The 15,306-nt window shown below is 42.4% G+C and overlaps 1 protein-coding gene across 3 annotated transcripts in view; it reads right to left on the reverse strand.

Annotated features, from left to right (window-relative positions):
• The window catches only part of ASTN1 (astrotactin 1), a 312,931-nt gene that overhangs the window by 164,317 nt on the left and 133,308 nt on the right, over positions 1 to 15,306 (reverse strand). For 2 of the 3 annotated variants that reach the window (XM_017891700.1, XM_017891702.1), the window contains exons 3-7: positions 9,996 to 10,389; positions 8,353 to 8,499; positions 7,179 to 7,286; positions 2,229 to 2,378; positions 1,045 to 1,236 (exon numbers count right to left, since the gene is read on the reverse strand). In XM_017891700.1, coding sequence (XP_017747189.1) covers positions 1,045 to 1,236; positions 2,229 to 2,378; positions 7,179 to 7,286; positions 8,353 to 8,499; positions 9,996 to 10,389 — 991 coding nt within the window. The remainder of the gene's footprint in view (positions 1 to 1,044; positions 1,237 to 2,228; positions 2,379 to 7,178; positions 7,287 to 8,352; positions 8,500 to 9,995; positions 10,390 to 15,306) is intronic. The other variant, XM_017891701.1, reaches the window with a different exon arrangement.

Below are 15,306 nucleotides of genomic sequence, written 5' to 3' on the forward strand. Positions count from 1 at the left end.
TTAGATATCACTTTAACGCTTTCCGTTGCTCTAAGGGATCATACTACTTTGGGAAGAATCTATTTGTGGTACTCAATTTACCAAAACCAAGTCTTCGTAGAGACTAATGTAGGTGAATGTCTTCTACAGTGAAAGTGCAAAGCAGCCTGAAATAAGAGATCCATGCTCCTGGCTGTATTGGAACCCAAGAAGCAATGGGAGAGCTTTAATTCATGCCACACCAGAATTTGAACCCTCCCTCAGGGAAACCCCAGCTCCGTTTGATAGTATAACAGACTTGAAGACATTCCTACTCTTTGACCCAGTACTCTCTCACTAAGATTCTTCTGAAGAAAATAACTTCAAATGTGTCTAGCATTTTTGTGTAAAGATGTTCATTTTAATAGCATTTATAAACATTAAAAATTTAAAGCATCCTAAATGTCAAATAATAGGGGACTGTTTAAATGAGCTATGATATAGACATACAATGGAATACCAAATGGCCATTAAAATTATGTGTTTGAGGATTATTTAACGATTCTGGAAAAGTTATGATGGAATGTTAAGTGGAAAAAGCAGGAAAACTCTACTAGACTTAGTATGCTTCTAGGAAGCCCCTAAAAATCATGCATAGAAAAGAGATCAGAAAGGAGGACATTAAAATTTTAACAGTGACTTATCCACGAGATAGAAATATAGATGATTATCATTTTCTTCTATAAACTTTTCTAATTTTTAAAAAGTTTTCTATAATAAACATGCATTAATTTTATCATCATAAAATGTCTAACCCCAGTAGTTAAATATCCCCTGGCTGTGTGACAAATGGGTTATGGAACTCATCCTAAAACGTAGTTTTCTGGCTTGGAACTACAGTTAGGATCCTTCCAAGTCTTCTGCCAGAAAATGACCCCAGTTTTGGCCAATAAGTTCTGCGGCCCAACCACATGCTGGCAGTCCACATGGTCTAGGCTCGAGATGGCAGTGGGACAAGGGAGTTGGGAGGCATGGTCTGAATTTCAAGGGAGTGATTGCAAGAGGCATGATCTCTCTGACAGTTACCCGCTGCCCGGTGCTCCCGCCTACCAGTTTCGGGGTCACATTGGTGTTCACAGGGGTCCAGGAGCCGCCGGGCACAGAGGTCCATGGCCCAGGGTCCACTGGAGTTCTGCTGAGAGAAGAGAACCACTTGGGCAGGGTTCAGCCAGTCACTGGCATCCAGCTGGCTCCCCTCCAGCAAGATGAAGCGGCTCCCTGCAGGGTGAGAGAAAGGAAGCATGCCTATGTGTGCAACACAGCACACGTCCACAAGCCACTGAAGACAAGGAAATCCCAACCTGAGAATTAGTACCAATCAGAGATCCCAGCCCATCATTACTCCCAGAGCAAGGGATCAGCAGACAGAGCCTGGGCCATCACTTGGACCTCTGTGAGGCCAGACATTGAACTCTCCAGCCATAGAGTCCCCTGCTGCCTTGCTCCATTCTATCTTTCCAGGGTGTTCTTAAGGAACACAGGGACAGAAGAGCCCTGTGATGGCCATGGCATGTCTCCATCAGACCCAACCACAGGCACTGGCACTCCTCCAAGGAACAGGGGCTGCTGCCTGTCTTCACGTGCTATGAGAATTGCAGGCCCTCTAACACTGCGTGAAGTCTCCACCTCTTTGCAGCCTTACAGCAAGTCAGAGAACAGACATTAACAAGTCAATTAGGTGCTCTGGGCTTAAATGATTCAGGGACTCTCAGAACATATATTACTCCCTCATTATATTGGGGTCCCCCTGGATGAAAGCAAATTATTACTTCTGAGTTCTAGGCTTACAGCAAGTTACTGCAATTAGGAATTTCTCACCCAGGCATACCAAACTAAAGCATGGCTAATTCTGAAACATCTCTACTACTCCACTTAGCTTTTTCCTTCTTAAAGGCTAAGGGAGTCTTGGGGCCTTCCTACCTTTAGCCAGTGGGCTGTGCATTTCTCTCAAAGACAGAGACATATTAAAACGAACAAAATGGGAGAGGGCATAGAGAAGAAGAGGTGATCACTTTAGTTTATTTTTTTAACCTGCTTTCTAAGTTCATCTATGGGCAATACAATTGTATCCTAATCCTTACTTATTTCAGTTTGGTTTTCCCTTGATAGAGTAATAGGTAACAGTGACTCTTGTCTTCTCTAGCCTTTGCCCAACTGGAAAACTTTGCTTTTTGGGGGGCAAGGTCACATCCTCAGAAGAATGGGCTCACCATCAGCAATCAGGTGCTCAGGGACATGCAGGGTGATCTTGACAACGAGAGGGCAGTTGACGTGAGAGGAGCACACGAGGCCAATCACACAGCTGGTGATGCTGATCAGGGTCAAGGTGGTCTTATTCACAGGACTTCGGGGAGAACCCACTGAAAGTGAGACAAAAGCAAGATACACGGTGGTAAAAAGTTTGGCATTGAGAATCCAACTTGGGCTTTTTGCCACCCATCCTGGCAAACAGGGGAGACAGCTGGCAAAACCAGCCCATGGAGGGAACTGTCTCTGGCTGCATGACCTCAGTGACCTTCTTCCTCACAGACACCATGCCATCAGTTGGAGTCAGAGGGGACTTGGCCAACTGGTGGCCCTCAAGGTCAATAATAGTCTGTTGACCATTTTCAGTCTTCCTGGGCCAAGTTCACAGGAGAAATCATAGAGGGGGCATTCTCTTCCCCTAGTTGCCTTACTGAGCTCCAGGCATTTGCCAAGGGTGGGAGGGATGCTTTAATCCCACACTGTACCTCCCATCGCTCTTCACAGAGGGCACTCTGCACAGAGCAGCTCCACCCCCATGGTGCACACTGCTGCTCCAGGAGGAACTTTCTGAGCTGGAAGAGCTTGTGCTTACTCTGTGGGCAAGAGTTCTACCAAGTGACTCTTACTCTGTGAGACCTGGAATGAGGAAAACGAGGAGCGTCTGCTCTGTATAAGCAGACAACGTTGTCACACCAGGATGCTCTCCACAGTCCCGGAATCATTGGAGGAAATAATCATTGCTGAGGATTAAGAAACACTCCCAGGGAGGTGGAAATAGGGATAGGGAGGAAGGGTGTTTTGTTTCTTTATTTTTTTATGTACCACTGTTATATTTTTTTAATTTTTTGTTTCTTGGCTTTTTTTTTCCTGTTGGGGAGAAGATGAAATGCTGTTAAGCAGGGGAGCCTTATGCTTATGGAAGCAGAACAAATGTGGGAAAGTAAGAAAGCAAGACAACAAAATGTGTGGGTCTTTTGGAATTTTTTTCTCTTCTGTGTTAATACTTATTATTGATAGTAATAAAAGGCCTCCATTAAGGCAGACGTTGTGCTGAGTGTTTTACATATCTTATTTTTAATATTTGCTTTCCAACAATAAGCCTATGAGTCTGTATGGGAGCCACCCACTTTACAGATGAGGAAAATAGATCTGTAAGAGGTGATGCTCCTTGCAGCAGTTAACACTCATCAACTGGTGATTGTGTGTCAGGCTCCAGTGCTCAGGGTTTGATGTGGCTCGTATCATTGACTAGTGTCCCCAGTCTTATGAGCAATAGAGGGTTACAGAGGCTGGAGAGCATGCCTAGTCCCAGGAAACTACTAACATGTGGAGACAGATAAAAAACGAGATCCAGATGAGGTTTCAGGCTGCAGGAACAATGCACTACTCAGTCTTTGGGCCCACTGGTGCCTTTGGAACTGATGTTCTCAGGAACACAGGTATGAGTTTTTGGTTTATGGATATACTTGTCCTTTAGGGGAGCAGTTTCCTCTGGGTGCATGTGTTGGCAGTAGCTGGAAAGGAGAGACTTGAAGGCAGAAGGTAGTCTCTGGGTCCTCTGTCCTTGAGAGATGGAAATATTCTGTTCATGTTACTATCCTTTCATAATAGAGTCTATTTTCCTATGCTTACAGGTTTCCAGCCCAGTCCAGGCCTCAGATGCAGATCCACCTTATCTCAAAACCTCACCACCTCCTCTCGCCACCTTCTCCCAAACCCCGCTCCTCCAACTACTTCCATTGCCCAGCCAATGGCACTGCCACCTATTTGTTTTCTCAAATTTAAAAACTCCATTATATCCAGCTCTTTCCTCTTGCTTACAAGCCACACCCCCACCCTGCCCTCACCAATGCCATTAAATCTTTGTCTCTTTAGGGTATGTACCTAGCAGTGGGATTGCTGGATCATATGGTAGCTGTATGAGGGACTTCCAAACTGTTCTTCATAGTGGTTGTACCAGTTTACATTCCCACCAGCAGTGTACAAGGGTTTGCTTTTCTCTACATCCTCCGCCTGTCTTTTGGGTATAAACCATTTTAACCAGGGTTAGATGATACCTCATTGTAGTTTTGATTTGCGTTTCTCAAATTTCATGTCCAAAACTTATCTGGCCTCTGTTCTTTCCATCCCTCCCTACCCATATCATCTTATAGCTAAACCAAAGTAAAAGCCATCCATCTGTTCCCCTGCCTCAAGGTCACCCTGCTGTCACCTATTCTGCATGCTGTCCCTGGAAGGATGCTTCATGGAGCAGAGAAGACCAGGACATTGCTCTTTCATCAGGTCCAAGTCCCTTGGAATCAAGCTCATGTACTTTCTGGCTTTTGCTGGTCTTCTAACATTATTTCCTAAGAAACGCACAAACCTGTACCCTAAGCTCTATTCTAGTAAACATTTTACTGCTCCCTGACAAGACCATCATAGTTTATGTCTCAGTGACTTTGCACAGATTATTTCCTCCTCCACAGAAGGCCATTTTGTCACCTTGTCAGCCTGGTATACACCTACTCTTCAAGTCTCAGCTCAAACAACATCTCCCTGTAAACACTTCCCTGAAACCTCCAAGAACAGATTCTCACTAATTCCTTGGTGTTCTAGCCCTCGGTGCGCCCTGCTGTTATAGCTCTTATCACATAGAATCATCACTGTTTACAGGCAATTGCCACTGCTCTCGTGTGATTGAAATGACTTGCTACTGATATTCCTGTCTCTATGGTCTTTCTGCATCATCAACCCATAATCCAGCATCTCTACCTGGTTTCAGAACCTCCAATGGTTCCTTACACTCAACCGAGGCAACCAGAAACTCAGTCACATGGCATGTGCATGGTCCTTTGTTAGCCATTTTCCAGCCTCATCCTTACCATCTCGTGTGTGTACGTATTTATAACTCGATGACAGCTGCCATATTGAATGACTTTTACTTCCTTTAAAACACCATGTTCTTTTGTCCCTTCTAGGCTTTTTATGTGCTATTTTCCTTTACTAAAATGCCCTTATCCTAGACTTCTCCTCTTTTGAGAAACCCGGTACAGTGTGTGTGTGTGTGTGTGTGTGTGTGTGTGTGTGTGTCCGGGTTCTAATTACTTTCTCCTTTTTCGCCTCCTATTGCTGCCAGGTAGGATTAACTGTCCTCTCTTCTGAGTACTCTCCTCACTTTATTTATATTATTAAATTAAGCCTTATCACTGTGCCCAATTTTCATGTTTCTACCACCTATCACAAACCTGACCCACAGCAGGAGGGTTATAAAATGTTTTTGCTGGTCTGATGGATATATCCAATCCAATTCAACAAACACTTACAAGCATCTGTTATAGGAAAATCCTTCACTAGGCACTTTGCAAAATAAATTAGGCATTCCCCACCCCTAAGAAGCTTACAGTCTAGTTAATAGCATAAAAAGTTGATGCATTAGGAGAGCTTGGTATTTAAAAGAAACAGTTTCATACTGTCAAGAAACTCTTTCTAATTCATTACCGTGGGTTTTTCTGAAACAAGACTTTACTAAAGCAGGACACTCCCTGCTTTGATCAGGCCTGGATTAGCTGGGCCTAGGTTGGGTATCCACTGTCTATAAATATGTAATAAGTATCAAGGGAGATTGGGAGACCCTAATCCACACTATAGCCTCAGAGAAACTGGCCATTCAACATTAGAATACCCAGGGCCCCATTTATCTCTTGAGAGAAACGATGGAAAGAACTTTTATTATGCTGACAGCAGTTAAGCCTATAGAAACTGGAATTTACAATCAAAAAGGATTCTTCCAATCTCTGGGAAGAACACCTGTTATGAAGGGAATTCAAGTGGAGGTATGAGAGAGTAAAACTCTATATATCTTTCAGGAGACACTGGTTGACTATCAGTTGAGGAAAATGTTATCAAATGTAGCACAAGGAGATGCCACTCAAATATCCTCTACTATATCTTACAGGGACTCTGCCTAAAATTCTTTAAGATGGGGCACTGTATAAATATGGGGCTGCATGATAGAGAGTTCTAACAGCAACAATAGAGATTTCATAGTGCTTTAGCAGTCTCCAAAAAGGCACATTTTAATATAATTTAATTCTGATAAAGCTCTATGTTCTATGTGCAAGGTATTGTTGACTCATTTGACATGTGAGAGAACTGAAGCTCAGAGAATTTGTTTTCTTATCCAGTATCACACAGCAAATAACTGGTAAAGCTGACTAGAGCTTGTGCCCCAAACTCCGCTGGTGTGGCAGTGATACCAGTGAAGAGAGAGGCAGTGGGAGCTGTGGCCGCAATAGCCACTGATCATGACAGTGAAGTGGCACACGGTGGCTCTGTGGAAGGATAGCTCTGTCCACGTGGAGGAGAGTGGATTAGCCACCTTAACCCTGCCAGGGGGAAGGAAGGAACTTGGAGGCTCAGGGTCCTGTGATTCTACCAGGCAGGGGCTTAAAGGTCAAAGACAATTACACAGATTTTGATGCCATAGATCATTCCTCAACTGCACTGCCCCAATCCTTACCTAGCTCAATCCCAAGGCCAATGTGGTAGAGGAAGCAGGGGTACATATAGTATCCATCTTTCCACATACAACACACTTTATTAACTTTAATTCATTTGTCTAAACAGCAAAATATGACTACTGAGTCTTCCAGAAGAAATTGAGAGTCATCTGACCAAGAAATAGCCTTTCAAACAACTTGGAAACTTGTTTGAGAGTGCCATTATCTGGGAGAGATGATTCTCTGAAATTTTCCACTCTAGGCTCTTCTTTCTTCCTTAGGAGGAAACACCAGTCATGGTCCAAAAATTCTTCTTGCAGAAACTGGTTTTGTTCCATAGAGCCCACAACCCAATCCAACACCTCTTCACCTTCATGTGCCTCCCTCACTCCCAGACTCTTTACCACCTTCTGCCACTTCTATCATTCCTACCTCTACTACGCCTCCTGCTCCTTGAAGGATCCGTGTAAAAGGTCAGCTGGGGGTCATTTTCTGCCTCTGTGCCAGAATCCCCTTCAGGGTTCAAGAAGGCGGAACCAGCTGTAATGAAAGCAGCATGGCCAAGAAAACGTTTTCAGTTCTGGTTTCATAATACCAAACCATTGGGTAATTTCAATAGGAAAAATCAACAAAAATTAAAGTAAGTTGACTGATAATCTGGGAGAAGTAGCCAAGGGGGTTGGGGCTTCCTCATACCCCCTTTGGAGATTTGTTGAAGAAGTAGACCATTAGGACAGCAGTCACTGGAGCTCTACCCTGCCCAGCCCACTTCCCTCTGACTAGGGCCATTTCTGGCACCTGCCAGAGAGGACCTCCAGGGAGAGTGGGTGGAACAGGAAGAAAGGGGAATTTCCCTCATTACAGGTTATGATTCTGTTAATATGAGACTATCTAAGGGGTATAGGAAATTACATCTTTGTGTTTTTTCTGGCTCTAGAATTATATATATTTAATACAAAAAAGACAGAAGAGAATAAAGGAAATACATAAAACTATATAAAGGGAACAATTCTAATGCCCTCTAAATCCTTTAAATCAGAGATAAACTCTACTAACATTTCATGTGTATACTCTCTGGCTTTTACTGACACAGAAACAAGTAAAGGTTTTTTAATCTATCTTTAAAAATGGCATTATGCTGTATCTTCTACTTTATAACTTCATTTTTTCCCATTTAATAGATGGGGGGTCAACTTTCCATATTAACAAATATAGATCTGTATTATTTCAAATGGCTGCATGTAAGTGCTGGACAGCAGACAGATGTGCCAGGTAGTTAACCAATTCCCTGTTGATGGACATTTAAGCTATTTCCAATTTTTCGCTTGTTTAAACAATGCTGTGATGAACGGCCTTTTACACACTTCTTTGCGCACTTGTCCAATTATTTCCTAAGAATAGACTCTTGTTGGTGAAATTACTTGGTCAAAAGGTTTGCACATTTACATTTTTTTTGGTAAGTAGCTTTTAACTGGCCTCCAGAAAGGCTGTGCTGGGGCATACCCCCTCTAGCCATGCATGAGAGAATGGGTAGAAGATATTAATGGCCCTGCCTCTACCAATATGAAGGAATCCACCCGCAAACCCTAGCATCAGACATGCATACCTCTCGCTTTGTTGTTGATCCGCTTTCTCTGGCTGCTAGAGGTGTGAGAGAGAAGGGTGGTTTGCTGGTGGTTGGAGTCCACAGGGCTAGTGGCGATAATGTTATCTTTATACTTGTTCATCAGTGACAGCTTGGCATTGTCACTTCCTGTATAAGGAAAAGATGAGGCAAAAACTTTAAGAGAAAAGATCGAAAGAAAGGAAGAAGGAAATCTGCATAAATCAAGAAGATAAGGTCTCACAGAACTGAAATAAGACACCAGCCAACTGAGAGACTAGCTGCAAGGAACTGAAATACTGCTTTTTGATTTCTGAGGGACTGCAAAGTTATGGGAGAAGCAGTGATGTCAGGGAATTACAACTGAAAATCCAATTCAACTATTATTATATTATGTATTATAATAATTCTGTATTGATAAGGTCAACACTTGTAACCCTTTGGCTAAATACAAACTGCAGATTTCTTTATTTTGGTCAGCACAGAGTTTTAAAAGAATTTGAATTTGTGTGCATTCAGGCAGAACATGCCCCTTCTCTTTCATCACAGTCTGCACCATCCCCTATTGTCTGACCTCCTTCTGCTTCACATATCTGTGTTATCTGTTGACCTCCTAAAGGCATTTGAGTTGATAATAACCCCTGAGTACCATACGTCTACTTTGTGGGCTTAGCACTACACCAGGTGTTACAGGGAATATGAAGAGATGTTGATGATATGTCGCCCATATTCTCAAGGAATTCTCAGGTTTTAAATCTTATTAGAAATTGGCTTTTCGTGTAGAATTTCCTGTAGACAACAAGCAGAATAAAAACCTCTACATGTTTCCACTCTTTCAAGCCCCACTGAAAGTTCATATATAGTAAGCAATGTTCAGCATCAAATATGTCTTCCTCAAAGATAATTGGGCAGTTCTTTGAAGGATCACCGTTAAGGGTTTATCTATGGAGATTTGCTGATTCATAGAAGTTTTAAAGAGAAATAGGTAGGCTACTGTAAAGGAAGAGTGCAGTCTTTCTCTCTCTGCAGTTTTGACCCTGATCTTCTTCATCTGGATTAGTTCTTCTAGCCAGTGTCTCCATAGATACACAATGCATCTAGGGTCTGATACCATGATTGCAATCCTTCATATTCTTTGAAGAAGTGCATCCCTTGTAGAGAGCACAGAGGCATGAGCAAGATAACATAACTAAAACACTCCAGGCCCAATTCTCAGGAGTCATAGGAAAAAGCAGATACCACTGTCCCCTCCACTTCAATGGAGAGTTAAATTGCCTAAGCAAATATACAATATACAAGAAATCATATACACATATTCATTTTTCTTGCTATCTCATTTCCCAGAGGGTTGCTCATTACACACTAAAATGGCTCTAACTCACTCCTCTGTTGAACGTTACAGTATGTTGCTTCCAGTGCCTGGTGAAAGTGAAAAGAGATCCAATTTACATGGTTCTTCTGGTTTTCTAGATTAGAAAACAGCTCTCATCATCTCAGGCAACAGGTTATTCTTCCCCATCTAGGGAAGGCACTGCCACATCACACTACCTAGGACAACCAGCTGTTGTCACACAGCTGTTCCTACCTACTCCCCAGCTCCTTGAGATGAAGGACCAAACAGCCCCTTGCCTTTCTCCCATCCCCACCTGGTGTGAGGTCCATCCCCGACTTTTCATTGCAGCCCTGCAAGGAGTCGAGGGTGCGCGTGACCTGGCTGGCAAAGTCCTCTCCTCCGTTCATGCACTCCCTCTGCAGGTGGTGGCGCAGATCAGTGATGTCATACTCATAGCCATCCAAGATGGGTGTCTCCCGGATGCTCAGGGTGCCACTGGAGTTGTGGCCCTGCACGCGAGCGTTGCGCAGACTCTCCCGTCCGTGCCCGCCAATCAGCACAGAAGGAATGTAGTGAATCTCGTTGGCTGCCTCGGCACTGGCACTCTTCTGAGGCTGGGGGACCCGGCGGCGTTTGCACCAGCGCCGGCGAGTATACAGGATCATCACCAGGCACAAGATGGACAGCAGCAGAGCGATCATGCCACCCTAGGAAGAGAGGACCACAGATGGATGTGGGAAGATGGGCAGGCTCCTCATCTTCCTTCCGCCACCGCCATTCATCACTTATTTATGCATTCATTCTTTCAACTGTATTAAGCATTTGTAGCAAGCATCATTCAGCAGTCAAGGGAAAGTCTGCTGTGACTGGTATTTAGGGTGAGAGAAAAATGGAGCGGGGATGACCAGTGCATCATTTCAAGTGATCCAGTTCCTTCGGGCTTAGCAAACAATTTGAAGAAAGAAGTCTTTGTGAGTGTGTGTGAGTGTGTGTGTGTGTGTGTGTGTGTGTGTGTGTGATTTCAGCTGCAAAAACAGGGGAAAGGGTTTATTTGTTAAGTCAAATCTGCCACACATAAAGCTGGTTTCAGGACTTTATTTTTTTAGCAATATGGGGTGGCATCTGGTTTCTTCCTGTCTCACGTCTAAAGATCAATCATAGATTCTAACAGTGGTTCCACCAATTATCAGTGGGTCCTATAAATTCTAAACCTCAGATCCCTCATCTGTATAATGGAGAAGACACCACTTAACCACCCAGGGTGGTTGTAAGAATTAGGTTAGCCAAATATGTAAAGTGCCTAGCATAATATATCTCACATAATCAAAGCTGCTCTCAGCATAACCTTAAATGTCTCCATCTGAGTAACTGGTCCAGCAGGAAAAAACATTGACAAATCTGAATTGAAATTTACATCCATCAGGAACTTACCACCAAGTGTGGGGAGGAATCTCATCATTTGAACATGACTTTTTGGGTCACAGATTTCCCTTAACCACACAGTCCTGAGTGATGTTCCCTCTTCTTACTAAAGCTCAGGGGAAGGGATTGAGACCCAAGTCCTGGAGTCAGGCTGGTGGAGGAGTTACCTTCTGGTGTTCAAAGGCTAACACCTCGAAGGCCATTCCTTACAAATCAGGACACCACTCTGCTGCCTGTCAGAGGTGAGGATGCAGGACTCAGTGAGACTGAACATATGGCCTTGACATCACCGGGGCAGCATTTAGAGGGACAGACTTTAAGCTTGGTGCTGCACAGCACTCGGTGGGCATAAATCTTCCAGTGCGCAATCTCTGTTCACTCCCTTTATTTTGGTCAATATCTTTCCAAACCTATTTAATTAGGCTAGCATGTGCCAAATGGTTCTTCTCTCAATCTTAGGCTTCAATCATACCTCCCTATCAAATAAGCTAGAGACAAAAATCCCCTACTAATTCCCAGAGGGCCCACCTGCATAAGACTAGGTCAAGAGTATGCCCCCAAATACATTCAAGGGGCTTTTCCAGTCTCATAATAATTATGCCTTGGATTTATAAAATTCCTTTCCCTGAAAATCTTTCTATTTATCCTCCCTCTTTCACCATCACTGTAAGCAAAGGAATACACACACACACACACACACACACACACACACACACACACTGCCACTTTCAAGCAGGCAGCACAGAGGAGCAGAGACACGAGGCAACAGAGTTAGCTGCCAAGTGACAGGGTATATCATGTGACTTGTTGGGGACAGATGTATGCTGACCTCCTGGTTTTCAATTCTTTCTTTTCTTTGCAGAACCCTTTCTCCTGGTGCAAGCTCTTATGCAAGTACAGAGAAAGAGTAAACATGCTCAGGTTCCATTGTGGGTAGGAGTCCAAAGCCAAGTATTCTAATTCCTTGCTAACTGCTAACTCCACTCCCATCTATCCTGGCAGCCCTGCAGACACACACGCAGAGCTCCTGGGACCCCACAGAATACTGCCTAGAAGACACAGCGCCTCCACAGTGCTGTGCCACTCATTGACAGTGACTGTTTGTATCCAACCCAACAGTTTTTTTTTTTTTTTTTTTTAACAGAACCTGTATCTCAGAGTCAGAGCTAACTTTTCCTTCACCCCAAATTGAAATTGCAACAATAGGTAATTAAGCCACACGGAAGGAATAACTTCCCAACTGAGAGAAGTTGTCAGACATTGAATTAGGCTAGTGAAAACGAGAGGTAATTTTATTCCCTAAAGAGCTGTAAGAGTAGCTTAAGCATCAATCTCTAAGGAATGGCTTAAACACCATGTTTTTTGCTCACGTAGGTTTTTTTAGGAGCTCCTTCCACTGTTCCTCTCTAATTCTCCTTTCAGATGGTCACAACAGTGTTATGATGAGGTCTGGGGCATAGGCTCATTCCCTATATTATGCAGTAATAAAACTAGATTAGCTGTCTATTATAATGCTTTTACCATGTACCAGATACTTGCTCAAAAGGTTCCTCACTTTCAACTCAATTTCCCATTTTACATTTGAAAAAGATGAGGCACAGAAGTTAAATAACTTGCCCAACGTCACACAGCAAATGAGCAGTGGGACTGGAACAAGACCACAACTCTTATTTCAGAGCCTATATTCTTAAGCACTAGCCTGCAGTCACCCAGAATGAGCATGGCTCACTGAAGAGACATCTACACCCCGGCATCTATCTAACAGATCACAAGAGAACAGAGTAGGAGAGTGTGGATGAATACATCCAGATCTATTGTCAGTTCTGAAAGAAAAAGAGTATTCAAATACTCAAATTTCAAATATTCGAAGTGCACATCTAGCTGACAGTGGGTCAAAGGAGGAGCTATCATAAACAAAGTACCTTTAGTAAGCACCTACTAAGCATCCAAATCCAAGATTAGTTGGTAGTAAAAAGACAACACTCACATTTTAAGTTATCTGTGTTAAAATAGGACTATTTATATCACTACATGCCTGAAAGATACCATTAGGCCCGCAACTGGGCTGAATTTAGATGAGAAATGTGTACTTTCTTTCAATTTAGGGACCCATTGCATATCCATCTCTAGGTTCAGCCCCTTCCTTTTCTGATGAAAAAACCAAGGCTCAGAGAAACTACAGAACTAGACAGTGCAGAACTGGCTCTAGTCCCAGATCTTCCTTCACTGCTCTTCTCACAGGCCATTTTGGTAAGTTCATCCAAAATTCTCTTTACCATGTGTGGAGCCTAGACACTAAATTAAGAATATTTTATGTTCATTTTTCTTAAAAACATAACTTATAGGGAGCTAGAACAGAAGCTTTTGTTTTGCTAAGCCAGTATATTTAGCTTCTCTAATTTTGCTTTAGTGAAAAAACGCATCCTCTGCTTAGAGTCAGTGACTCTCGATGACCTCAGCTTTCTAATAATCAGTTACCAGGAATAAGCTTCAGTCAATAGGTAAAACTCAGCACAAGCATTTGAAAAAGGATTCTCAGATACTCAAGCTGTGGTATGGGTTCTCTGCTTGTGTAACCCAAATTGGTGACAGATGTCAAAATGCTTTGCAATGGCTTACTAATTGTGGACTATTTTACAAACAATAATATATCATAATGTGATATGACATTAATATGTGATATTATTTAATAATATTTTGTAATAATTATTTGTAAGATCACTACACATAAATTCCTCTGAAATGCTCCACCTGCTTGAGCAGGTAGTAAGTAGGAAGAAAATATAGGCCCACCACTGTACTAGGAAACGGCAGGGGTCTACCACTTTGGTAACTGTCCTTCTACAGTGAGGACTTGGCTCACATTCAGTTACTGTTACATTTTTCAATAAACCATAGGTCTTGGACAATTTCTTTCTTTCTTTCTTTCTTTCTTTCTTTCTTTCTTTCTTTCTTTCTTTCTTTCTTTCTTTCTTTCTTTCTTTTTTTTTTTTTTTTTTTTTTTTTTTTTTTTTTTTTTTTTTTTTTTTTTGAGACAGGGCCTCACTCTGTCACCCAGGTTGGAGTGCAGAGGTGTGAACTTGGCCCATGTGAACTTGGCCCACTGCAACCTCTGTCTCTCGTGTTCAAGTGATGCTCTCATCTCAACCTCCCAAGTAGCTGGGATTACAGGCACACACCACCACACCTGGCTAATTTTTGTATTTTTAGTAGAGACAGGGTTTGACCATGTTGGTGAGGCTGGTCTCTAACTCCTGACCTCAAATAATCCACTTGCCTCGGCCTCCCAAAGTGGTGGGATTACAGGTATGAGCCACTGAGCCCAGCCAATTTTCATTATTTTTAACCTTACTACTTTTGTAGAGAATTTTAAGCAGTTTCAGTAAATGTCATGGATACTCCAGGATTTTCCTTTCAAAGAGTCTAGTGAAATGAAGAGGGGGCAGATGGAATGGAAAGAAACCCTAGGCCAAAGACTGTGGCTGGAAACATCCCAATAGCCAAGTCGAAAGAGAAAGGCAAGATGCACACATCTTACACAGCTTATTGGGAGCACCAGTTGTCCTCTGGATACTCAGCTCCCAAAAGACTTCTACTTAACGTCTGCTCATGAGCACGCTGACAAACAGAATGGGCACTTATCACACAAGGCTTTACAGAGAGTGTACAGGGGTTCTTCACATGCACATGTCTTGTTTTGAGTTTCTGTTTTACCCTAGATGTGTTCAGAAAGTATTCTTCATTTATTTGTGTTAGCTCCAATTTTTATAGCCATTGGAAAAACAAAGACAAAACATTACAGTATATCTGGATTCAGGCAACAAGTTACAAGTTGTAAACTCTGAATATTAAAAAAGAAACACTGACTGTAAGCACTGGCTGCAAAACATGGAATTGTTTTGCTCGTTATTCATCTTTGCATGAGTTTTCTGATTATTCTATTGATTTTTTCTCAAAACTGTTAACATTTGGTAACTAGAAGCATGTTTGGAGTATATGAGAAACCCACATCTATTAACGAGTTCCTTGAAAAGAAAATGTGGCATTTTAAAATACATTTTTCTTTTAAAAAATCAATAAATCATTTCTACTGGCTGTAATAGATACCACACAAATGAAATCAGCTTTTATTTTATTATGAAATTGACATTTTCATCACTTACTTAAGAGAGTAGTATGAGGTTTGTCAGATAATTTGTAGA

This window comes from Rhinopithecus bieti, unplaced genomic scaffold (genome assembly GCF_001698545.2).
Source record: "Rhinopithecus bieti isolate Rb0 unplaced genomic scaffold, ASM169854v2 scaffold_20101, whole genome shotgun sequence".
In the NCBI taxonomy this organism is placed as follows: domain Eukaryota; kingdom Metazoa; phylum Chordata; class Mammalia; order Primates; family Cercopithecidae; genus Rhinopithecus; species Rhinopithecus bieti.